This window comes from Pyrgilauda ruficollis, unplaced genomic scaffold, assembly GCF_017590135.1.
Source record: "Pyrgilauda ruficollis isolate IOZ18807 unplaced genomic scaffold, ASM1759013v1 scaffold68, whole genome shotgun sequence".
Taxonomy (NCBI): domain Eukaryota; kingdom Metazoa; phylum Chordata; class Aves; order Passeriformes; family Passeridae; genus Pyrgilauda; species Pyrgilauda ruficollis.
Window position 1 is genome coordinate 119,111 of NW_024528599.1, and position 27,025 is coordinate 146,135.

At 40.5% G+C, this 27,025-nt stretch overlaps 1 protein-coding gene across 3 annotated transcripts in view; it reads right to left on the minus strand.

Moving 5' to 3' along the window:
• The window catches only part of CARMIL1 (capping protein regulator and myosin 1 linker 1), a 188,666-nt gene that overhangs the window by 108,725 nt on the left and 52,916 nt on the right, over positions 1 to 27,025 (minus strand). For all 3 annotated transcript variants that reach the window (XM_041484813.1, XM_041484812.1, XM_041484810.1), the window contains exon 3: positions 2,619 to 2,669. In XM_041484813.1, the coding sequence (XP_041340747.1) occupies positions 2,619 to 2,669 (51 nt within the window). The remainder of the gene's footprint in view (positions 1 to 2,618; positions 2,670 to 27,025) is intronic.

Sequence of the window (27,025 nt, forward strand, 5' to 3'; positions counted from 1 at the left end):
AAACAAACCCACCAAAAAAATCTATAGCAGCCATTGTTGGCTACTGGATTAAGCAGGACTATACACACAGAAGGGAAATCCTCTTTTTTTCCCATACTAATTAAATATTTCTTTACCTAAATCACAGTGAAATTTTAGAGGGGAAGCTTCTGTAATTGAAATCCTTCATATTTTAAAAATTATTTACCTATCAACTTGAGGGTTCTTTTTTTTGCTAAAGTATGTCCAAACACATACATACATATATGTATACACAATCAAAAATATCTGAGAAGTTCACACAGATCCAGTCTCAAGAATTTAGTCTGCAAATCCTCTTGCCTAGAATTAACAAATATCAGGAAACATGGCACTATCTCTACAGCTCATCTTTGGTTCATTTTTTCTAGTTAAAAATATGAATTTACAGTCCTTGCTTTGCAGCAAAAATGTAAAACATGTTCTAAACATCATCTACTTCAAACTAAGAAATAATTTTACAAGGTTTTAAAAGGCACATTCTCATTTATTACCCAAAATTATGTTTTTAAAATCCTCTTTAAAAGTTATGCATGCCTCTCATTTAGGAACCTTTCAGTTAACCAGACAGCTAATTTCACACTTTTCAGTTTTTTCAACCAAAACTTAATGAAAGTTGCACTAGAAATGCATTTACAGGTCTGAATTACATTCCTACAAATATTTTATATGCTTATTTGTGGGCTTGATGACACATCCAACATTACTAATGTTGCAATTACTTTTTACATAGACTATAGCCAGAATTAGCAAGCTTTAAGTAATGTCTTTCCTTTCCAGTCAATCCGTCTCCATTAGTGGGAATGAACTGACTGGACCAGAGTGTGAAGTTTAGAGGTGGCCATTGCAATATCTTCACTCTAAGGATAATAGTGTGAGATGGTATTGGAGTTAAACAACATTAATTCTTTTTAACTTTGATCCTTGTTTAGTAGAGACATCTCAACAGCATTGTATAAGCAGAAGTAAAGCTTGGAATCGAATGCAGCAGTAACAGTTACTCAGAACTGGCCATCTCTAGGTATACTCAATTTTGTTAGGGGTCCCCAGACAAATAATGTGTCTTTGCTGAATGTTTTCAGCTGTCTTTCAAGGAGTTACTGCCTGACAGGTATATGGAAGAACTTGGGCTCAGAAAGCTTCTGAGCAGCTATTGAAAGTACTACAGACATTAGAAAATTTACTAAGTTCCACTAACCCTATTAGAAATGCATTTTCAACCATCCTAATATTGTTCAGACATAAAAAGTTTAATTTTTACATAAATCATAAGCACAGCTCCTCATCATCTTCCTTCTATTTGCTATCACGAAAATTACATTTCTACTTACAGAATACATATTTTAGATTTTAATAAAAACAAAACCAAGTTTTTCAACTATGCAAATCTATTTAAAGAGTTCTGAGAATTGTCTGAAACACTCAACTAAACAGAGTTATCACTAAGTACTCCAAGCCTCACCTACAAGAGCTTTTTGATGACTTATAATGGCTTTGCTATTGTTTAACAAAATCGTGATTACCACCTGTCTATCATATTGCCATTGCACTGATGTCTGAGCTGTTCATCAACTGGATCTATATTTCCAAGGACGCAGTCACCAAGCCCTGCTTTAAAAAACCCTGGCTGAAAACTGCAGTGATTCAAACACCAACAGACAAGCAACTGGAGACATCTGTGCTGCAGGGACAGGGTGATCAACTGAGGAAAACGAGTATCAGCAGAAATTCAAGCTGCAGTTCATCCTACCTGTCAGTCAGCATCTTCAAATTATAGCTCTGGATGGTCACATTTACCAGTGACCATAACTGAAAATTTGGCATCAATAGTTCTATTTATGGATTATGGATTCTGGTATTTCTATAAAGTGTGTGTGTGCGTGTATATATATATATATATATACACACACACACATGTCAAATACAACAAAACAGGATATGTGCCAAATTCCCATTCACTGATTCCAAGCTGGACAAGAGATGTTCTTTCACATCAGTCATTTTTATTCATGTGGAAATCATCTTTCTCTTCTACAACAATCATTATGAATTGTCACAGGCACAGAAAAAAAAATTCACCAGCACTGGGGTGGCAAGTTGCCAAATTGCTTTTCAAAATGAACAGCAAAAATCATTAGAAAACAGCAGAATTTAATAAAACTCAACACAGTTTCTGCCTCCAAATCAAGTGTAATCCTATTTGACACTACAAACACTAGAGGGAATAATACCATCGGCTTGTTTGCACATAAACTGTCCTCCTATAAAATTCATCAGGCTTCTCTCACAGTTCTTCAAGCTGGAGTTTACAACGCAACTCTTCAGCCACCTGCATTTCCAGAAATTAAAATTTCTCTGGAAAAGGAGTGTGTGGAGATATATATATATATGTGTGTGTATATGTATGTATTGCAGAATTCTTTTAAGGCATATACTAATAGAAGCACCATTCTAACTCAAGACCATGCAACATACCATTCCTCAGTTGTCTTGTTTTTTAACAGATGTGCATAACTAAAAATATGCTAATTTTTTGCTACTTAGTTTATGTAACTTTCATTTGTTGCCCCAGAGTATTTATAGAAACACAGTGATTTTACCTTGGTGGGAATCCGAGACGTTAAAAGAAATGCCCGACATGATGCCAACACCTATTGAAAAAATAAAGAACAGAATTTGTAAGAAACATTTAATATTAAAAAAGATTATTTTCCAGGAAAACCCTGAAAGCAGAGGGAAAAAGCCTCTAGCAGAGTGAGTGTAGATTCCCTTTGCTGTCATACACTAAAGGAAGCAAAACTGGGATCAGATCCAGTAGAACACACTGAAGGGACTGCTGCAATCTGATCAGCTATAAGCTAGTTAGCACAGCAGTGAACTGAAGAAATGTATTTAACCAATCTCTCAAGATCATATAACAGAAATCTTAGTGACATTTTAAAAAGAACCAAGGATGAGAAGCCCTACCAGGAACATAGGATGTATTTAAATGCAAAAAAATAAAGTTAAAATAGAAGATTATCAAGATATTATTAGCAATATAAGAGACTGCAAGCAAACGGGTGAGTTTTGGACACATTTGGGGCAATTCTCGAGTAAGAACACAAAGATTTATCATTCATAGCATCTGAATTTCTTCTCCAGTAAAGGCAATGGGAAAATGCAGTTAGACTAGTGAGACCAGTCATTCCAGGGAGAAAGCACAACAAAACAAGTATTTTGGAAGCTACCACAATCAAAATATAATGATTCTATATCATATCACACCAATCTCCAGTAGCACATCCCACTCACAGATTTTACTCTTCGCAAAAGGAATTACTCATCTTGCAAAACTACAGTACTGTTTGTTGATTTACCCACAGAAATATCTGCTGTTTGCTACATATTTTTCCAGATTGAAAAAAAAAAAAAAAAAAAAAAAAAAAGGGAGAAGGTAATTCTGTTCAAACACCTGCATCAAAATCCCACAGCACATGCAGAGCTTCTCCCACAGCTAGGGCCTCCTGAACTCAGCTCTTCCCTGTATCCATGATCAAGGTTAACATAAAATGTGCTCCTTACTGGGAGAGGAAGAAGCAGGCTGAGAATGCAACCCCAGCATCCAACTTTGAACACTTCAAGGACTGGATTTCAGCTTCAGTTCCTCAAGTGAATAACATCTTGGTAAGTCTTAGGAGTATCAGTGCTGCACCAGTGTTGAGTATTAGCAGATTGTTTTGGGGTTGATATGATTAGAGCCAGTGCTCTGGTTACCACTGGCACAGAGCCAAACTGCTGCAGAATAACCCATGTCTCCTGGAAGGCTCAGCCCTTCCCTGAAGCCCCCTTGTGACACGCTGGCCCTGTCACACAAAGCTGCTTCATTTCCTTGCTCGTGCATAGAGGAGAGACAGCCTCTCGTGCGCCCCTCCCAGCTACACCTATCCCAAGTATCTCTTCCACAGTCCAGCACCAAGAGAAAGGGGAAGGGCCTACCCAAGGGGTTTTTCCACTGCTCAGCCACCGTTTCCCCAGCCTAGCAGCAGCTTTCTCTCACAGTAATAAAACCTTGATCTTTTCCCTGCCTCACCCACCTCCTCAGGGCAGCCCCCCACAGTAGGTGCACACCACTCACCCAGGAGCCTCTGGGTAAGATCACACCCCATGCTCACAAAATAGCTTCACTACCAGCAGGAGTGCCACTCTTACACATGAACCCATCCACAAGCTGCCCATGTGTGAAAAGGTGATCAGGCATCCTCCCCGTGCTGGCACCACCAAAAAAACCTCTCCAGTATCACAGGCAGAGCAGCTTCTGGTCACTACACCTGAGATGGCCAAGTGAGAGAGGGGAAAGGAAACTTTTTGAAGAACTGCTTTTCATATTTACCTTCTAGGTAGTGGCCAACAGCATTAGAGATATGAGCGCTCTGTGTATGTCACCACGGTGGGACAAGCTCGTTACAGGAGAATCATGTCACAGTCTTGCTTTAAATATTATAAAATATTTGCCTGCATATAAGGATTCAAGCTTATGAGCCTAGAAAGGGTCAATTTAACATGACTACAGTACACATGAGCAGTCCAAACAACAAAGTTAAATGTAAAACAGGTAACCAGAAGGCCCTAACAAAATTACATTGGAAAAGAATGTTCCAACAGAGGACATGGCAATATATATTCTTGTGGCAGACATACCAATGATCCCAAAGTGATCTTTCTAAAACCAGCAGAGCTGAAAAACTCACTGACCTTAAGATGCATTTATGTACAAAGAAGAGGCCTGCTGTAAGATGATACTCCCCACTCAGCAGGTAAAGGGCTACTCTTGAACAACAAAAAATGGTACCAAAAAAAAAAAAAAATTTATTCTTACATAAAATCACTTGAGGAGAAGGTCAATTATTACTGCAAAATTAATGGCCCATCTTGACAACATCAACTTTTTTTTTACAATGGCAGAATTGGCTAAGATGAGACAAGATTAATTTTTTTTTTATAACTTTTTTTTACAATGGCAGAATTGGCTAAGATGAGCCTTGCCATTTATCACAATTTTTGATGTTAAAATCTGCGAGTATAGCTCTGAAAGGATCCACTTTAGTTTACTGCTTTCTGATTGTTTTTCCCCCAATACTTTCAAAAATTTTACTGTGACATCATCATTTTAACATCATCGTTTTTGCTCACATTTAGCAACAGGGTAGCCTGTACCCCAGTTCAACCCAAGACTTGCTGGATGAGCTGTGAAACATGAATGGTTTGTTTTCAATGACTTTCTTCTCCTCGATAAGGCTGCAGCGCATAAACAAATAATGGCTCTTAGGATACGGCTCACCCAAGTCTCTGACAATAGGATTCTGCATGGTTGCAGTACTTGCAAGGGGAACAAAACATGTATTGCAGGATACTCAAAAACACACACCACTCTAGTCCTTCCCTTGAGAAATGTGATGCTGGCGCCAAAGGAGGTGGAGGTTTTCACACAACAGCTCAAACCCCCTCTTGAGAAACAAGCTATTTTTGTGCAGGAAGACCCAGGTCTCTGTGCATTCCTCTGACAAGAATGAGTATGTGTGTGATTGCACAATTGTCTAGGGCTTTCAGAAGCATCCAAGAGTGCCGTTTTTCATGAACAGGCAGATTCTAGATTTCCTGGGGTTTTTGATTTCTTCATACAAAGAAACTAAAAAGCAGAAGCAGCCACACGTACTCTCAAGCAATCCTCAGGCAACTTACCAAGAAGGTTCTGGCAGCAGACACCCTAACTCCAGGGACAACCTGGAACAAAGAGTTCCCTGGCTAACAATCCATCAGGAATGTCAGTTGGGCATGGTGTCTAATCCACCTTACCATCTGATAACAAAATGATATCACTTGTTCAGCTTAATGTGTCACAACTCCACTCCTCCATAACCGTTTTGTTTGGGCACCAGTAGTACTCAACATTAATAAAGTTAAAAGATCCCATGAAAAGATAAACACTTGCAGGGTAAAGAAAGAGGCTCAGGATTTAATTCATGCTTTAACACACCTGTAAGCCAAAAGGTTTATGAGTGACTCATGTGAAGGCAGCAAGCACATCCAGGCAAATTTCATACAGGATACACAACCTGGCTGTTGCTCCATGGAAAGGACAACAAAAGAGAATTATATTTAGTAAACAGCAGCTTTGGTCTATCTTCCTACTCTGCCTTTTTTTAAGCATAAAATAGGATTATTATTTGAATTTTAAATTACTCCAACTCACACACACACACAGCCCAGTTGATGATTTCTTAATGTTTTTATCATTCCAAATTCTGTAACGCTCCCTACGCTGCTCAGAATGTACATGAAACAAAATTGGGAAGCATTCACCAAAAACATATCCTGCAAATTATTGTCACCAGAGATTCATGGCCTACAAGGTCATCTTCTATTTACCAGAAACATAATATATTTCAGTAAATAACACAGATCCTCCATGAGCATATCAATATAGAAAATACACAGGTACATTTTGTCATTTATTGTCAAATCCTAGTCTTATTACCCATTTTAGCACTGTAAGTTAAATTAACAGGGCTGCACTGGGTTAACCCAGCCACCCTACCTAGCAGTCACTCTTGGGAAGATCGCTAGAGAAACACAGCTCTGTGCTAATTGCATCTATTTTGCCAGACAAACCACAGCTACTAAAACTACCTCATCTATATTTAAAGCAGTTTTAAATCCATAAGGAAATGCAAATCTTCTGAAAAACACCATTACCCTTTTTAAAATGCTCAGGAATGAAGAGTTCTGGAAAACACAGTGAACATACTTGGGCTTCGTGACTAGACATGAAACAAAATCAAACCTCCTCAGCACTTCATGGGCCTGGGAAGTTGCATGATGCTCCCACCACTCACTACCACAGATGTTTTGAAACTTCCTTCTGCTGAAATCTCAAAATAAAGATGATTAACCAAATATTTTTCCCTTGCTGGGAACTGATTAACACAGATACTTTAAAAAAAATCCAAAATCAAGAACAACAACCAACTTCATACTTTTTTTTATCAACTCTTGCAATTTTACTTCTTAAAATGTACTCTCTGTACCTTTCCTTCCACCGTAGTTTCTTTAGCCTCCTGCATCTGCCATTTTGTCAGCCTCAAAACTGGTTCAATCTCTTCCATTATAATGTACTTGTGGAAAGAAGCATTTGTAACAGGTTCTTATTTCTTATCACATTCTTATGATAGCCATTATCTTGAGAATGCCTTGAATCCAGAAGACAGTCACTTTTCTGTATATATCTTAGTTATAACCATCCTCATTTTTCTCATTATTCATTACCGTTATTATCCCAAACACCATCATGTTAAAGTTTTCACCTCTATTAGTTCCTTTATGATTTCTCTCATAAGCTTTCCACTGCTACTGCTGACTCAATATCTAATGTACACACAATAATGTGAGGTAAAGCAGCAGCACTAACACAGTTTTTGTTTGGTTAAAACACAGATGAATCAATACATATTAGAGCATCCAGCGTCCCTCATTCCCTATAGGATCGACCGTTCCCTTCCCGGGTTGCATGCCTGATGTTGTAAATGCTTCATCCTGAAGCAACTGGAGATCGATTAGACAAAAGGCCCCTTTCAGCACCATGTTAGAGATATTAGAGCTGGGCTTGAGAGAGGCACTTCCTGCTAAAAGCACTGAGCCTTGCTACACAAAGAGGCTAGCTGACATCCTGGAGGGCTTTTTGGAGGGTGATTAGCTCAGGCACAACAGGAACACATATGCAGCATGGTCTGAAACAGTGGCATCGTTTGGCGTATGGTGGGTTTCTCTGCAGAGCGCTGGCACCAGCAAAAAAGGCCAGCTCAGCCACAATCTGAGGACTTGCAGCACCACCACCTTCACCCACACAGCCCTCACCATTGAATTTGACTCTGATCATTTGGTCTCAACTACTTTTGAAGCACCATCTGTGATAAAACCACTGACGGACTTATTCACTCCTACTCCTAATGTTCCCTTATTTATACACCAATATTAAAGCAGTCTTTTGCTGCTGAAGAAGTGCTGTTAGGGAAGGGTGAGCGCATTTCAGTTCACACACAAAAAACAGTTTCTCCCTCACTGAGGTGACCCTTAGCCAAGTTGAACGCATTCCCAGGCTCGCCTAAGTCGCTGGTGCCTGTGTGGCCAGCCAAAGACCAAAACACAGTAAGGGCAGCTGCTACTTGCATCAGTACAATTCTCTCCTGCCCGAGACACGGGTAAGCTCTGCAGCACAAGTAACTACTTCAGCCATCCCCATGAAGAGCTGCTCTGCTGCATGTTTCTCTATTATCATTCCCCAAGTCAACTACTGCTTCCTCAACAAGGCTCCCTGACCAGAGCCGTGGCACGGGAATGCTGTGCAGATACAGAAAGCCTGCTCTGTTAAGGGTCATCAATTTCTGTATTTTCTGGATGGCAGAGGATGGTATGGGAAACTGGTTTTAGCTGGTTTTTTTTTGTTGTTGTTGTTGTTGTTTTGCTTTGGGATGTTTTTGTTGTTTGTTTTTTTTTTTAATGTGTGCTCAGATATCAGAAGAGATGCCAATAAATCTGCCACGTTTAGAGAAGAGAAGCACCTTTCACAATACTGCAGAGAACAAGACAGGGGACACCACAAGATGGCACAACGGAGTGCTTCACACACATTTCCCTTCCAGTCCAAGTCAGAGGACCCATTAACAGAAATGCTTCTTTAGCTCCTGGAAAGCTGTTCAAATCTGCAGAGCAATTTCTACTTCAGAAGCAGCAATGAACACAGCCTAGAAGACAGGTAAGAAAAAGGTATCATTGTTTTACAATTTACAATAAGGCATGGACACTGAAAGATTTGCCTAAAACAAAAAGGGAAGATGAAGTGGTAAAGCTTGAAAGAGAAACTTGGAGTAAAATGGTCCTAATTCTGATATTTGAGAAGAAACAACATAGCTCGGAGGTTTATCAGTAAATTAAGACAAAATTTCCATACATAACTAAATTTGTTCCAACAGCAACACTACCACTACCACCTACAGGCAGTGTCCTAGCCCTGTGAACTGTTTCCATAAACACATGAATCAAATTGTGCTTCTTTAACACCTGTGAAGCACACAGAAACATGAACACTTGTATAACTCTGTCTGCAACAAGCAAACTATCCAGCTGTTTTAGTAAAGGTGGGATTTCAGAAGAAACTGAGACATGCTCACCTTTGGCCAGGCATCACCTATGGCAGCAATAGGACCCATGGACACTCCAAATGCCCAGCCCTGTCACTGAAGTGGTTTGGGCTGTGGTCACGAGTGGTGCAGACTGGGACTGTCCTGATTTACAGATTTTACATTCTAAAGTTTTGTATCTTAGGCTATTAACCACAGAGCTGCTTGAGGAGGGGCAGCCACCTACTGCCTGTGTGTACAGGGCTCTCTTGTTCCAGTAAACAATCAGTCATAGAACAGTTTCATAGCATTGTGAGAGCTGTCCAACACAGAGCACTAAATCCAATCCCCTGCAGGCTGCAAAGCTTCCTTGTCATCCTGCTCACCACCACACAATTCCCAACAAAAAACCATAATGTTGTAAAACACTAAATACCAGAAGACCCACCTACAGTGTTATTTAAGCCTGCTCTGAGCCATAAAAATGGGAATCAGCAGCTGCATTTCAACAATCCAAAGTCCTCTCCATGGTACTTGACACAGCCAGGGCTGATCCCAGCCAAGGTAGAGGAGGGGAGCAGACTCAACCACATACCTTCACTTGTCAACTCATCAATGAGGGGTAACACCCCAAAGGGGGCTTTCCTTCTCTGTACCTACATTACACAAAAATAGGTCACTAGCACATTAGTGTTAATATACCATCATTTTACTTTTTTCCTACTTTTGCTCTTATCTGTGTACAGCCATTAACACAGATTCAGTGGTGAAATTCAGGTTGCAATGTGCTTCAGCAGGATTCCCAAGTACTCACCTGCTACAATGTTCTAGACCCCCAATACTTGGTTAAAAAGCAAGTTGAAAACATTCTGTTGACTAGTAATTCAAAACAGCCTGGGCTTCAGCATTTTCTGTGCAACAATTTTTTACACTCTTGCACTACTTCTCTCCATCACAAAAAGATTGTACAGGCACCCTTTAGAAAAAACTCTCCCATTACCTGTCCATGGTGTTAATAATAAGAAATGTCTGTACCCCTTCTCCCTTCCTGCACAGCTTCTTTCTGTGTTTACGCACAGCAGTTAAAACTGGAAGCATTTTGGTGTGCTGCAAATGACACTGTTTCTATGCAGAAGTAGCTGGAAATAGATTTTGCTATTACAGTGCTTTTATTCTTATCTTCTTTAATTTCATCACTTAGAAATGCCAGATTAAACATTTTGCAGTGATCCTTAGTGAGGGGATTGCTCTCTTTCTAAGTGTGTCACAGCAACCATAATGAAGAACTTTAAAGACCAGGAAACAAAACAAAAACTTCAGGTTCAGAGGAAATGCAATTTGATCCACAGTGCAAGCATTTTATACGAAACTCTTTTACAGACATTCCTATTTGCTTTTAGCTACCAACAATTAAATAAAGATTTAATTATTGAAGTGCAATGTGCTCAGCTACACTGAATACTGAAACAAATTAAATAAGCACAGTAGAACAGTTTCCTCAATAGCCACTGCTATAAACCACAGTTTCAAAGAAGTTGACCTTGGATAGACCCAAGAGCTAAGGCCCAGAGAAAGATAACAGCTTAATAAATCTGTAGAATTACGTCTTTTGTGTACTCCCCATGACATACACAAATTGAAACACAAACCAATGGGCGGAGAACCATAAAAACCCCCAAGCCAAAGCAGTTCTTACCCAAAGAAACCATTGTTGTGGGTGCAAGACAAAACTCTCTTCATGACTAGATCCAGAGGGGATGCAAGATCTTCTCCTCTACACTACTACAGGATCCTCACTGCTGTCCTCAGGTGCACTCTTGATTTCCTTTTCTTCCTCTTGCTTCCCCACAGTACCCCTTTTCCATCCCTATCATCCGTAAAATACGATGTACCCGCTGGAACTAACACGACTGTGACAGCCACTTCATCCCGAATCACCTGAGCTACACTGCAAGACTTCATCTTTATATACTTTGATATCTTAAGACCATCAATCTTTCAAGAGAGGGATGGTGCTTGAGTGCTGAAACCAGCTACTTGGCTGTTTAAAATCCTTAAGAGCCACCACTATATGCACAGCCCCCAAACTCAGATATTTTGTTATACTGTTTTACATTTTATATGATCCCTTTTACAGCTGTTTTATTTCTAATGTATCACATTTCACCTCCGCTAAAGAAATCTTTTCTTTCAGAGTTTAAAACATCTTCCAGAAATGGCAAAAAGGGATCAAACTACTCCCCTGTCCCTGCTCAAGAAAGCAAGGCTGAAAGGACTTCCCCTTGCCCACTGCTATCCCCACAGGAAAAGGGCAGTGATAGGGAGGCCCCTTCCAATATGGAGCTTTCCCACAGCTCTCATACTTCTTTATTAAAGTGGTGGGAGTTGAAGATGGCTGAGGCATCCCCTGATGACTTACTCAGGACCAACCACCCACTCACCCACACAGCTGATGTGTAGCTACCATCTCCTGGAGAAAACTCACAACAGGTTCTGTGTCATGCACTTTACTCTTACAGCCAGGGCAGCTAAACAACTGAGGTGTGAACAGTGTTCCCACTTTCTTGTCATGCAGGTGCATGATGCTGGATGCATTTCTTTCTTAGGAAATTCTGCACCAGACCAAGTCCCCTCCTTGCTCCCACTCTGTACCTAACATGCAGGAAACCCAGCAACCAGGCCAGCTTCAGGCAGTGACACAGCTGATTGCATCTGGCTTCTCCTTAGACAGAAATTCAGGAATTGCCACATTCCAGAGAAGCAATTTTGCCTCCAACATGCTGCAAAAAAATACTTGGCAGCCTCCCCCATTCTCCAAATGAACACTATCTTGTCTACCTAAGAAGTACAGGCTGCATGAGCTGGGCAAAAACCACTAAGTAACCATTGATGGAGGGCTATTTTTCTTTCTGCTAATTTTTAAATATGATGTCAATTATGTAATGCTGTTAATTATTAAAAATGAATATGCTCCTATTCAATAAAAAAGCCATTTTCAGAATTACTGGTTTTGCAAATATTCTTGAGTGTATCACACTATTACTGCCTATGTGTTACTTATGCAGCTTCTTATACAATATATTTACCTGGAAAAATGCATGTAATAACAAAACATCCCCATTTATCTGAGAACAAATTCAATTTCTAACAGCTAAACGGATAAACAAACAAAAAGAAGTCAGAAATCGTGCTCAAGAAGAAGGGAATAACAATTCATTGACTGCAAAAACCACCAAATGATTCTGCTCTTCAAACCCAGAAGTATAACAATTGCTGCAACTTGGTACTCAACACTTAAAAGATTTCAGTAGTTTTTAAACTGCCTATACCTCTGAAAATTTGGAAAAAAAATCAGCTTACTTTCCCAGAAAGCCTTCACAAGATTCTGCACATGATGCAAAAGTCTTCTAAATCAAACTCTTTTTCAGAAGTTTTGAGTGTGAATTTTGCTTTTATAAGCACTGATACATGTGCTTGACACTAGTTAACTATCGCTCATTTCAGAACACAAGAGTCTTAGGGAGAGGAAGAGAGCTTTTAAACGGTTACTTTACTACTTTACTACTTCTAAGTTGTGAACTTACAACTCACTCTGCTTGTCAGAGCAAGATACAGAAGAGTAGAGTGAACTAGATCCTCCTGGGCTTTATAATTTTATCTAGAGTAATGATTTACATGCTCTTCAATTTGTGGACTATCTTACTTTTCTCTATGGAGATATAGCACAGTCTGCCAAAAAGGAAAGTAAACCTGAGAATGACGGCCTTTGTTTTTCTAGATGGTAGGTTTTAAACCACCACAGTCCATCTAAGTTTAGTTTGTAAGAACAAGGCCTGCAAGTGCAATTTTAAGTTTACACCAGTTATAAAGTATGGCATTAATATATACACACCAGTTTAGCTAAATTTGCTTCTAATGTGACTATCATCCTTAGCCTAAATTCACAATAACATTGATTAACTATTGCTGGAGTTATACATCAATCATCAACCACTTCAATAAACTCACCTGGATTCAGTCAATTTGCTGGTATTCTCACAGAAGTCAGAAAGAAAAATGTTATTCAATTGTCCTGCTTAAATAGCTGATTAATGTGTGTCATCACCATTTTTTTACCCACTTCTTGTTTATCATCTCTTCTCAAGATCTTTCGTTGCTTGAAGTTCTAAATGTTTTCTTCTCCTTTTGTTGAGCTTTGATGCTTATATCAACACAGGAGTTTTGTACAACTAAAATTGGAAGTTTTAAAGAAATCACTATAAAGATTTTGAATTACAAGGCTAAGTTCCCAAACACGCCATAAATAAATGATCAGTGTCTTGGTAGCAGGTTTGCACAAAATTTTACCCAAGAGACTATCAGATATATGGAAGATTTGAACCCTGCCCACACACAAACACTTGTATTACTGAATAATTAACTTCATTATTCAGATGAGAATTTTAATGATGTCAGTAAAGCACAGCCATTAAAACTCAAATCCTCCCACCCACAACTGCAACACTGAAAAAACCCCCCAGCTTTATCTTCCGTGTCTTCTGTGTCAGGGTCCTGTAATCACTCAATTTGTCTAAATCATCATATCGCATTGTCTTGCAGGCTAGATACAGATGTCTTCTCTTTCCCTTCCTTAAATCCTAGCATTTCTCACACAAGTGCACCTAGAAATGAAGACAAGGAGCAGAAAGCATCCATGTCAACGTGTCTGTGATGGAATGACTTTTAAAATTCAGTTGCATGGCAGAGCTCATACCACTTCTGAAAAGGCCACTACCTCCCCCTTGCTCATAAATTAGACAGGAACTTAAGAGATCTTCTGTCTTCTGGTATAGATATCTCCTAAAGTAGAGGTCAAGGGAGGTGGAAACAATGGGACACTCCACTGACACCTACTCCAGGCTGTGTAAAGAAGCTCCAGGAGACACTGCTTTGCTCAAGCTAAAAAAGCAAGAGTGCTCACTTGTTTAAGAGAAAAAACAAACTCTGGCTGTTTGCCTCCAACAATCTCATCATCATGATCATGAAGTACATTTTTAATGAAGCCACTCCTACCCTAGAAGCTGTTAACATACACAGACATGTAGTTAAGACCCTAATCTAAAAATGCAGGTGACAGAGAAAAGTAGATATAACCCTTTCAAGAAGAGACGCCAAATACCAGTGTTTTAAAATAATATCTATGCCCACTCTTTGTATGATAAAGACCACAGTGTTTCACCCAATAATATCAGAATAGAGCCTGTAACCTCAGCTCCTCTCATTTTGGATTCCTCAGAGTAGTTTCAGAAGCTAAGCATCTGTTGTGGTTGCTAATAAAAAGTCTGAAGAATTCTGCTTTCAAATATGCAAAAGTGGGTGGGGGAGAGGGGGCAGTTCCACTTTCCTGCAGCCACATGAAGATACATAACAGCTTTCAAAGTACATCATTGACTCACTCATGGTAAAAATCAATCAATTCTGTGAAATCTATGGAGCTTGGTAAATTAGCTAGAAAAAACACGAGCTTCTCTGGCTCCTCAGGGTTCACAATATGTGATCTGACCCTGGCTGTAACAATTATTTCACTATAAACAAATGATGAAGGAACCACAGCTGTCTGGAAACTCTGGTACCCAATAATGCTCCTTCCAAGGGTGCCAAAGCCTACAGAGCACAGGCTTTAAGGAGCCCTGCACTGAGCCAGTGCAGCAACAGCTAAATAAAAGTGAGGTCACCAAATGCAGATGTGATGTAAGACACAACCACACAGGGAGAAGCATCAGCTCTCATAACAGGGCATCATTCCTGGGGAGGGGCATATGATAATTCCCTGCAATCAAACCAGAAAGAGGATTTAATACAAAGGAAAAACACTACAGAAGTGACAAATGGCAAGGTAATTCAGTTTAAGGACTAACATAATAATTTTTCCTCTTCACTCAATTTCTAGTCTTTGCCATGATTCTGCTTCCAGTAGGCTGTGTAATCCATTCAAAGACTCCAATATCACACAAAAATCTTCATTGTTAAGGACAGTGATTTCTATTTATAGTCTGAAGTTGCTACTTGCCGGCAACATGCCAACATTCTGGGGAAGAAATGGTAAGAAGAAAAAGTAGGTTGAGGCTGAGCAACCTCTTCAGCTGTGATTCTCTAAGATTTGTTCTATGTAGAAACAAAGAGACTGCACTTAGACACAGCAAGTTGAATTTCCACATCTGGAAAGCCTGGGCTGCTCTACTGATAGCAGCTCTGCTTATGCTCAGTCAACTTGCTTGAGACACGCTATGCTTCCTGACACGCAGCTCATGCAAGACATGCCGGATTTTGGCTGTTGACTTCAGGTAAACTTAAAAGAGTGGCTGTGATCTCCAGATATCCAGCATGCACGGTTTCTCCTGGATCCCCAAAGGCTTGGAAATCCAGGAGAAATGCACCATACCTACACCTTCAATATTTTACCAAGTCCTGGTTTCCCCTACCCCAAGTGCAATCAGGTAACATGACCAGAGAAACTCAAATGCATGGGAGTTGCTGAGAGCAAGGATAGAGGTTGACAAAAGGGTTAATCTGTGCCAAGACAAGCAGTCCTGATTTAAAAGCTCTGAACACCTGACACTAACACTGAGTTCTCTCCCAAAGGCAAGTTTACCCTGGGCTAAATTTGTCACCTTTCATATGCCTATGTTGCAATTCTAGTACACTGAATTCTTACTTATCAAATGCACAGCCTGCCCTTTTGTCTGCAGCTGCTTCAGTGCTATTTGCACCATGGTTCTGCCTAGAGGTTTGTCCCTCTGCTCCTGTGCCCATAGCTTGAGAAGCTCATAATTGGCAGATCTGGGACACTAAATAATTCTTAGTGAAAGCCAGGAAGCTTCTGAAACCAACAAACAAGACAAAAAACCATCTCATTCGGGGATGTGTGTATGTGTAATGAATGAAAAACAGTGGTAACACAGAACTGTGAGAAAATATTTCTTTCCAGGTCATTTTTACCATGGAACATGTTTTGATTCTCTAAATTCACTCTGTTGATGTTATAAACCCACCCCTTTTCATTAGCAAATGCATAGATGGCTGCAGAACCACACTTTAAATGAGGCAGTGCTGTGTTCTATTCCAGATTATTAGTTTGAAATACCATCACTTGCAGTGCATTTACTCCTGTGTACGCACAGCTAGTACTGCTTTTATAATGGAGTAGTGATTCAAGTATTTTCTGGCTCATTCTAACAAACTGACACAGAGAGACTACAAATACAAGGTAACCAACAGTTTTAAAGAAGAAAAAAAACATACTGATTGGTGTTTAATTTGCTGATTCCCGGAGGAGAAACCTTTTGAACCTACAAACAAATGAGGCCATCTGAAAAGTATGAAGGAAAGGATAAGACTTAAAAGCTAATGTTATTTAAACAAACAAACTAACTAAAAATTATAATCAGTGCTATCTCCACAACCCATAAAACTGGTACCTTTCTGGTACAGCTTCATGAATCAATTTTGTTATCAAAATACAGTCAGCAAATCTATAAAACACACACACAAAAGGAAGTCTAGAGTTCAACGATCATGTCTGTCTTACCCTTTTTATTAATTGAAACAGATGGCAGTGGGGGTGGTAATAGCTACATACAATTTGGGACACTAAAGATGAAGACATCAAGCTTTATAACAGTCACACAAATACATGGTGCCTTTTATTCTAACCATATTCACACAGAAATATTTGAGGATGATCCAGCATTAGAAACAGAATCTACCTTCTCTTTTATGCATATAAACTGTTCTCTTTCAAGACCCAACTACATCCACTAGATCATTGGTAAGCAGCAGGAAATTTAAATCATTCAACCCAAGATGAAAAAACTCCTAGATTTTAAAAACAGGAACTAAATTAATACCCTGAAATAATATATAAAACTGCTTGCAAAGCAAGGAGCACTGCATCAGACTTGGCACTTCACATTCTAGGTCACACTTGCACAAAGCAGGCAAGAAATTGAGGGAAATCAATTAGAAGTGAAAAGCCTCCGTGCACGTGCCAAAATGCAGTCTTAGGATGCAGCTGCATATCCCATCTAATCCAGCCTAACCCGGCTAGCCCAGAGAGGCTGAGCTCCCCTCCAGTTCCATCATGCTGCAGGACACATCCAAAGCCACCCAGCTGCTCAGGTGGCTGAGCCAGACTCAGGGGCTCCCACCATGCGCACACACACCAAATCGGTTCTCCAGCACCTGACACAGGTGTCTCTTGCCATGTCTATGCCACCAACCCCGACAGGGGAGCTGTAACCTCTGCCAGAGGGGCAGGTGACAAACAGAAATGGAAACTTCCTAGAATGGGCAGTCGGCTCAGCCAGAGCTTGCTAGCCATCTTGTATTGGAAGGAGGGCCTTCCTCGAGAGATGGACAGCTTCCATTATTTTAATTACTACTCTTGCTTTTCCCCAAAAGGACAAACCCCCAAAGAGAAAAGAACCCTAGCCTAACTTTCCTTTAGAAAGGACCAGCCATGAGATGGGTATCATTATTGCAGGAAAGAGCACAAAAGGAAGGGCAATGTAATTAAGCACCTAGTGATGCACCACAGCTGCATGACTTTGAGCCAGCCTGTGATCCAGGTACACAGACCCAGCCCAGGCAGAACTTCGCTGGCAGCTCACCCCCAGCATCCTACTAGACACAGACAACTCATTTGGAGATGCATCTGCTGATAAATTTGGAGATGCATCTGCTGATAAATCTGGCAAAGCTGCTCCCTGTTGAAAGGACAGCACAGGCATGGTGGACATCCCTGAAGGAAAAAAAAAAATGCTGGAGGACAGTAAGACAGATCACCGGGGCACTTAAGTAGCAGAGTAACAAGCCCACACAAAGGTTTATGTATTTGTTTAACCCCTACATCAATCAACACCATTTGGGCTGATTAACCTTAAATAAATAAAATGTCACTGCTTCCTTCAATGGATCAAAACCAAAAATGCTACATGATCTTGTACTCAACTTTTCAGAACAACCAGAACCAACTCCAGCTCTCCTGACACTGTGCTACCACCCATCCTTTCTTTAATAGCTGTAACCTCTCATCTTTATTAATCAGGGACTTGTTCAAAATATCCACAGCATGAGCTTCAAATTTCAGTTTAAGAGTTAACTTGCACAAAGAAGCCAATACTTGTTCTGTCAGTCCTTGCTCACTCTTGGGAAAAAGGAAGCAACTCAGACATGTTGCATAACTGCTCATCGGCACCGTCAAAAGAGCTTGAGCAGTAATTGGAAAACTAATATCACTGCTCAAATAGGTGCAAAAATACACAGTGCAAGGCCCATTAAGAGGATAGATGAGGAGACAGACATTAAACTCCTCTCACTGTCAGGGCCTCTTCAGAATAATTTAATACAGGATCCAAAGAAAATGTCCTCCCACGTGTATTGATGCTAATTCACAGAATTAAAAAGCAAACCTAAAAACGCTGAAGCAAAGAAATTAGTTCACTGTAAAATCAGCTTCCAGTCTGGGCAAATTAACTTGGTAGCATGCTTCATACACATGCCCTAGCGTACACAAAGTATGTCATTTTGGTCAAGTGGTCTGTAAATCTGGCACTCCTGCTATCCACAGATACACAGGTGCTTTCCAAACAGCTCTTTCAGCTCCCCTTTAGCCATTGCATCAGCCAGGACAAGTACATTCATACCTAAGACAGTTTTCAAAAGTAAGCCATAATCAGAAACCAAATGTATGCTTGTACGCTCACACAAAGTTTGTTTTGCAAATTAAAAAGCAGAGGTCACCCTACGTGGTCAACTTCACAGCACCATAGAAGAAGACACTGTGTCTACTTGGAGTAGAAGAGTAAAAAGCCTCTATCAAATACAAAGAAAAATAGAGATCAGCTATGCAGCTGGTTAAATAGAAAGGCAAAAACATGAAAACATAAGACTTGATAGTACTCTTACTTTTAAAACCATCAGCAATTGAATAGAGGAAAACAAAATAAACATCTTTTTCAGACTGGGTGTTGTCTCCATCGGTCCCCCTCCCCATACATGTATACAGTGGAGGGAGAAAATACACAAGAAGGATACAGAGATTTATTTTCACAGGACTTCTTTGGTACTAAAGTAGCAGAGGACTTCATCAAGAATTTCTTACAATTTTCTTCACATTACTGCAAGAAGCAATCCATTTGTCATGTACACTTAGCAACCCCTTGCAGATTACTAATATAAAATTGTAGTAAACATTCTTTCAGTGAAAGATAACACGCTTGGCTGCGTAAAATCTTAAACAGCATGTAATAGAGTATGTTAGGTTAGTCACAGCATTTAACACTGCTGTAACTATATCTATGTTTGCTTTCCAATGAGAACAACATGACAACATAGAGCATCTGTCCCAGAACTGTACACAGCAATGACATTTCATTTTAGAAAAAGAATCTTCTTTTTCAAAGTACTAAATAAACAAAAGACACCTGGAAAAAAAAAATTGAGTCTCATCTTCAGAAAAATGCTCTAATAAATTACAACCTAAAATTACACATTTCAAATGACAACATTTGCCAGGGTCTCCTTTTTGTACATTCACAGAGCATCACAATTTTATTAAAAATAGCAAAGGTGGCCACAGAGTCATTGTTGGAGTTGGCATGTTTGGGCTGCACTCCAGCCCTTGCCAGAGGACCTCTCTGAGATCCCAAGCTTATCAGTGGGTCCTTGCCTGCTCCTGCTCAGACCTGGTCCCAGCCTGTGGTGCCTGCCTCCCCGGCCCCCTCCCAGGACTCTGTACCCTGAGTCTTCTCCCTCCTGACAAATTACGGCCATGCTAAATTAGAAGCCAAGCTGCCTTTTCCAATCACTAATGAATCTTATAGGTAGAAAAACAAAATAGAGGAGTATGGGTTTGAAACAACAAATACATATCCCAAACCCTACCTACCTAAGTGACTCAAAATCCTGTGAGGAGACCTGGGAGAAACCCTTCTTCTTACCCTCTCAACAGCTTTTCCAAAACAAGGGCCCAAACTGTCAGAAAGGATTTTTTTAACTGTTCATAACCCTTTGGCTCACTGATCCACACAAATGCCAGACAAAACATGTTTTGTAACTTGGCTGGAGCTCTGAGCAGACTTTTAACAGCTAAAAGCTCCAGAATTGTCTATTAACCACCCTTGAGAGGCCTCCAGAAAGTATTTTATTTCAGGCTACTGTTTTGCTACCAGCTTTTCCAATAGCCTGTTGTTACCACAGCACATTCATGGCATAAATACCTCAACAGGTAACTGAAAGGCACAATACAAGGTAGGCAAACCCCCCTGCTGAATAAAAAGGGCATTTTCTTATGTAATTACAGAGCAGTTGTCCATCAACACATGCATTTAAAGAGCCAATTCCAGATTCTGCATCATCAGAAAGCAGCCTTGTGTAAACAGACCAGAAATACACTAATACCCTACCCACTGTTGCCCTGAACAACTGTAGATAAATAATATGAATGGTAATCTACCTGATGAAGAGCAAAGATGGAAAACTGCACAGTTTTCATGGTTGGTTAATGAAATAAGCCACAGCCCAAGGCAAGTCTCTATCAAACTGAGTAAAACTGCATTTCCAGCTTATTTTAACTACCTACATTTTTTCCTGAGAGAAATAAACAGCATACTTGCTGTGTTATCTAGGATGCTAAGCATACATGAAACAAACACGGCAGATAATTCTATCACTGTTCGTTCCTGTGAAGAGTTAGACATTCCGTAGTGAACATCCACCCAGGTAAATGAAATAGTTAAGGAAGAAGTTCAGGAATTAATTCTGCTCTGCTCTCTAGGCAGCTGTCAGACTGCAATGATGAGCAATTTATCTTCCATCTACAACACTACCATCAGACAGGCAGAGTCACTGGGGAAGCCAGCTGCAGTCTACACCCTTCACGGTATAAAATCCATGCCTCTGAAGAAGCAGACACCAGGGAACTTAGTCATTTGCCCAGCTGCCCCATCAACTGTGAAATACTTGCACTTCCATGCTTTTCCTTGTCTGGTGCTTGCTGCCTGAGCAAAGAAGAGGTGCCCCCTGAGACAGTAGTTCCAAAGACATGCCAACCATCCTCTATGCTCTTCCACCCCTGACTTGGAATCAGCTGTGCAAATCCCCACACCTTTGCATCGTGATGTTACCACAACCTGAGAAGCCCCACATGTGGAAGCTTAGGAAGCTGAAATGCCCCACTTACCTCTGGTGTTGACGGTGCCACAGAGAGGCAGTCACACGTGTGCAGCCAGAATAGTTATCCCAGAGCATAAAGTTCCCTCCCACACAGGAAGAAACAACTTCAGACCTGCAGGCAGGCAGCTTAAATCAATGTCTGCCGCTGCCAACTATGTGCAGGCACAAGTGTTTCACCTGGAAGAGCAGGTGAGAACTAGATTTCTCTTCCAGATCCATAGCTACTGTACTACAGGAAGAGCTGATAGCCCCATACTTCCTATCAGGGGTTTTCCAAAACACCTGCAACTTCATGAGGCTGAGTGTTTATCAGGTGAGCTTGCAGTGATGGCAAGGTGCTTTTATTTCACCGTGAATACAATGAGAAGTCAGAAACCACATGGACACAAACTTGATGGCACAGATGCTGAACTAGTCTGATGGAGAGTCTGGACACCCCACAGGACCATAGGACACAGCACTGGCGACCTGGCTGACCAGGCAGGTGGAAGTAACAGTGACCTGCACATTTTTCAAGTCCTCGTAGGTGTGTGAGGAAAAGAAGAGCTGAACCAGGCCAGGCTTTACCAGCTCATTCCATAATCCCATGACTTACCTGCAATGAGATCAAAACCATCAACAGTGTTATCTGTCTGTAACCAGTATCAAACTGTGGAAACTCACAGCTCTTTGCCACCAGTGACTCCAGAGGAGGTCAAACACACCAGCAAAATAAACCTTATGATCCACTTAGTCATCTTTCATGAGTAAATCCCCGACATCAAACCAGAGTCCATCCCCATAGATAGGTAAGGGTGCATGAACTCCATCCATTGACCAGCAAATCACTGTTACCTAATTTATCTTTAGAAGCACTACTGACTACTGCTTAGAAGCACTACTGCTTTTCAGCCATGACTCACTGCCCAAAACCTAAAAGAAATTACTTTGTACCCTTAGGAACAACAAAACACTTCTAGCTGGCAGCTAGGAATCATGCATTTGAAGTGAAAACTTCAGGAATGGGCTTGTTCAAAGCTGTTTGCCTTGAGTCATGCAAGTATTAACTTCCCAGTTTTCATCAGCAACAATTAAATTTGCTGAGCAAAGATATTAAAAAATGTTCCTTATGAACTACCAAATGTTATCATCAGAATAGTTTATCTCTGCTTTTTGGCACTGAGCATTACAAAACACAAAACATGTCTCAAAACCTTGAGAACATTCAGAAAAACAGGGCAGCAATAAAATCTCCTTTCTACAAAGACAAGTATTCCAGGCAGCACCATCTCTCCTTTCTGGATGTGCTTCCGATGTTCTTACATCAAATGCACATTTCAACATTTTCATATATTCGTTTTTGCTGAACTGTCATGATTTCTCTCTCTCAGTTCTATAGGGAAACTTTTAAACAGCAGTTGAGATTTGTGATGCCAAATGTGATCGGGGTATCACAAAAAAACAAAACAAAACAAAACAACAACAACAAAAAAAAAAACACCAAAAAAGACCCACAAATCAACTAAACACAAAAACAAAATAACTAAGCAGTTATTTTCTATTTGGCATGTTCTCTGCCTTTGATTAGAGTCTGTCCAACATTAGAGGCACTGCTGTCCATTCTTATTGTCTCTTAGCAAAAAAAAAAAAAAGTCATGCTTTTTTTAATAAACACATTACACTGAAAATTCACTAAACTCCTTACTGATTGTAGGTGTTTTCAGTAACACCACTTTAAAGTAATTCTGTGCTGATTCCTACAGTCATTTCTCTCCCCACAAACCTAACTTGTCGTAAAGACAGAACAATTAATAAACAGGTATTTATTTATAGGAACTATCTTGTGATTTTACACAGACCTCTTTTCTTCTGAGTCCAAAAGGGTTCTTCCTCACTCTGGGAAACCCCTTTTAACCACAGAAATGTCACATTGGTGTAGAAGGAGACCTTGCTGACTTCTGAGTTTACAGATACCATTACTGATACCATACTGATTTCCCTTCCTTGCCATGCTCCAGAGAAGTACCTTTGGTTACCAACGCAGTGTACATGTGGAGGAGCTGATCCCCTTCCCTACGGAGCTGAGCAGCAGGTAGGACAACAAGAAAGCCAACAGCAGGACTGCAGAGAAATAGCTGCATCACATACTGTAAGATGGAAGGAAGACAGGAAAAAGGGAAGAGCACAAATTAATCCAAGCAACGTCAAAAAAAGAGCCGCCAACCAAACCAAATGCAAACACTAATTGAAGTTTGCTCTGTAACTCATGGAAAGTGGCTGTGGATTGCAAGCCAAAACCATTTTTCATATAGAAACCTGTCACCAGCTGTTTTTTGTGCTCAGACTCTGCTCACAAAGCAGTTCTAGCCGTGTGTAGTCAAGTAGCGCAGCATTTCCTATTTCTAGATTTACGTGTTCATGCTTTCCAATTCTTATGTTCAGTCAGAGAGCCCTACTGGCCTTCCTCCAGCAAAGCTGTAGCCACCAGGAACCTGGCTTATCAAGGATTTTTTTTTTAATTGTGAACACATTTAATTTAAGCAGAAAAGCATTTAGTTCCATCAGTGTTGAAAAAACCTGTGTATGTGGAAAAGTAATAGCTGCAGGTACGAAGCTGAACAAAACCAGCCTGCAATGCTCTTCAAAGCAACTCCCTATCTCATGCTAAACAGGCAGGGCAGACATAACTGATGCTGTGAAAACAAACCATTATTTTTGTGAATAATCCACCTGCAATAGCTTAACCAGATTCAGTAACTGTTTAGCCAGAAGTCTGGTCAGCTTTCTGCCATTCCTTTCCCAGAGACAATTACTTGGGAACATGCACACAGTTACCCTCAAATGCTGTCCCTCCATAGCAGGTCACAGAGCCTCCTTAATTGCGTCCTCCACACAAACCACACCTGACTCTCCCTCTCTGGCCCCCATCAATGGCTGCACTTAATCAGCCCTGTTTACCACGATGCAAGTTCAAGCACGTATCAGACCAGGCTGCATGAGCTTCCTCAGCTGCTGGGAGAGGTGGGGAGTCCGTGTACAAAGGTCCCATGTAACAAACAACCTGTTCTCTCTCAGAGCACATGGAGAACAAAGCAACTCACTTCAAGCACACTCCAAATGCAGCTATCCAAAATATACTCCTTTTTGTCATTTTGACTGAGATTAAGATGTACTTTTATGTCTTCTGGACATATAAATATGAATACAGTGCTTTGAATTATAGCAAACAGGATCAAAAAGATACACTGTAAGACACCTTTGTGCTGTCTTGTAAGTATGAAATGGCTTGTAGTCAGAATAGTAAGCTGGACTGTGGCACGGGTGCTGAAGCACAGAGCCTCTCCTCTGAAGCACTTCACACTGCGCAAACAAGTATGCAGGCTTCTGTCTCCACAGAAAAATTCCTACAGCAGGAACTGTGAACAGATATGGCATTTCATTCTGTAATACATGTGCAGAAATGCTTTTAATGAAGGTTTCCATCATCCTAAAAAAGAAAGTGGAAATACCAACATCTGAGAGCTAAGTGACGTACGAGAACAATCCAGTATAAACAACTATAATGAAAAATATATTAATTTGACAGCTAGGCTATAGGTTTTAAAGAAAGAAAGTACAAATCATATTTTGCTTTTATACTTATCCACAAAAACACTTGGATAACTACAGCTCAGATAAGCAAGTTTACAAAATAAATTTAGGCAGAAAATGTGTGAAGAAAATACAAGGCACAGAACATCATGGCCTCATCTATGTCCTCTTTTTGCACCTGTCCCATTTAACATCTTCTCTGTATGATGCACTGCTAGCAAAGAAACCCACAAATCCACTGTCCCTCATCTCTGAGAATACTTCTATGTAAACAAAAATTTTTGTATCAAGTTCTTTAGTGTGCCAGGCATACAGAAGTAAAACGTCCAGAACCAATCATAATTTTTTAATGCATATTTTAAGTTTGACTAGATCAAGACCACATCACCAACAGCTATGTCTGCAGTGTAAACTTCAAATGACAAAGAGAGAAAAATTGTCTTTTCTTTCAGGTGTGCAGATTAGCCACACTTTCAGGTGTGCAGATTAGCCACTTGTGATATTGTCTGAGGTACAGGACAAGTGGGTTTCTGGTGCCCAGGAACTGTCCCTTCAACTCAACCATGCTTGGTCACAATTCAGCCTCTTCAGGTGCCTTGAGTCTGAAAAGCTGGAAAGACTCCAGATACTCATCCTCACTTCTAACCCCTCTAAATTTAGCACCTCAGTGAAGTTGCTCTTCCCTCTTTCCCCCTTCCCAACGATAAAGGCAGCACCAAAAAGGAACACACAAAACCCAACCAATCCGGCCCATGAAACATGAGCTACATTCACAAGACAAAAATAGCAAGCTTTCATGTTTCATTATCAGACACTCAACTGCACAGCACAGGAAGCTAAAGCTTGAGGCAACAGTAGGTTTCAAATACTCCTCAAAATGGGAGCAAGGCTTACCTTTCCTGCTCTGTGAAAGGCTAAAAGAAGTTGGCTTGGCAATGACAAAAAACATTAGAGTCCAACAAGCCTCTCCAGCAGCAATCCAAACAGGCATTTTTTTAAGCAATAGCATTACCCTCACTTTGTAAATTGTCCTGTCCAGAAGCACAATCATTGCCTCCTCACTTCTGATTCAAAACTCTACGTTCTAAAACACTGAAATAATTTTAGATCTTTTAAAGTTTAAGCTTTTAATTATTTTTTTTGGGTAACATTTTTAAGACTTAGTCCTAGCCCTCAGAGGAATTCAGGAGAAAAAAAAAGAATAGAAAAACACAATTTCTAGGGAGTTTACACTTCGTGATCTCCAAAACTTGTACTTGCTTTCAGCCCTCCAGCTTCCTTCTGTTAACAGCAGCCTGAATTTAATGGGGTTTGTGTCTGCCCCCCAGGGTTTGGGAAGGCCAGATGGAGGGCAAGGAAGGAGCTGAGGAAAGCAGAAACACTGTACAGCTCCTCTGCCACGGTGTGTCAGGTTCTTCCAGAAGTCCCCTCAGCCTCCATCTTTACAGTCTCAACAACAGATTATGTAGCCATCTGCCAAGCTTCAGTTTTATAAATGTTTTTATTTTAAGAGAACTTGTCACCATGCAAAGTCACAGCTCTTCCTGAAATATGCTTTTTTTGTGGTGGCTTGATCTTTCTTATCTTATCTATTCTTACCCACTCTGTACTTCCCCAGGGAAACCAGAAGTGAACAGCATTCACTCACCTCACTAGCTGGGAAAATGGTGTTTATGAATCTGAATGGACTTTAACACAGTGTGAACTTTTAGAAACTACACAAGTAATTTAAATTTGGTTGAGTGAGTCAGCCTGGCTCTCTTCATCATTCACATCTAACCCACACCTATCCTTACTACACACATTCAGAGAACATCTTCTGGGGTTCATCATCTGTTGAGAAACACCACATTTCAATACCCAGACATGTGGCTTTGCCTCTTTTGTCCTGGCAAAATCCTGAGACATAGCAGATAAATTGCTGCCTGTTTTGGTTTTTTTATTGAAAGAGCTCAGCACAGCGGCAGCACGAGCACATCTTCCCTTCAGGGCGAAAGGAAAAGGTGGCTGGCAGTGTTGCCTGGTGGATGGTACACCACTGAGTGGGGGAGTGAGCAGTGGGAAGAGGA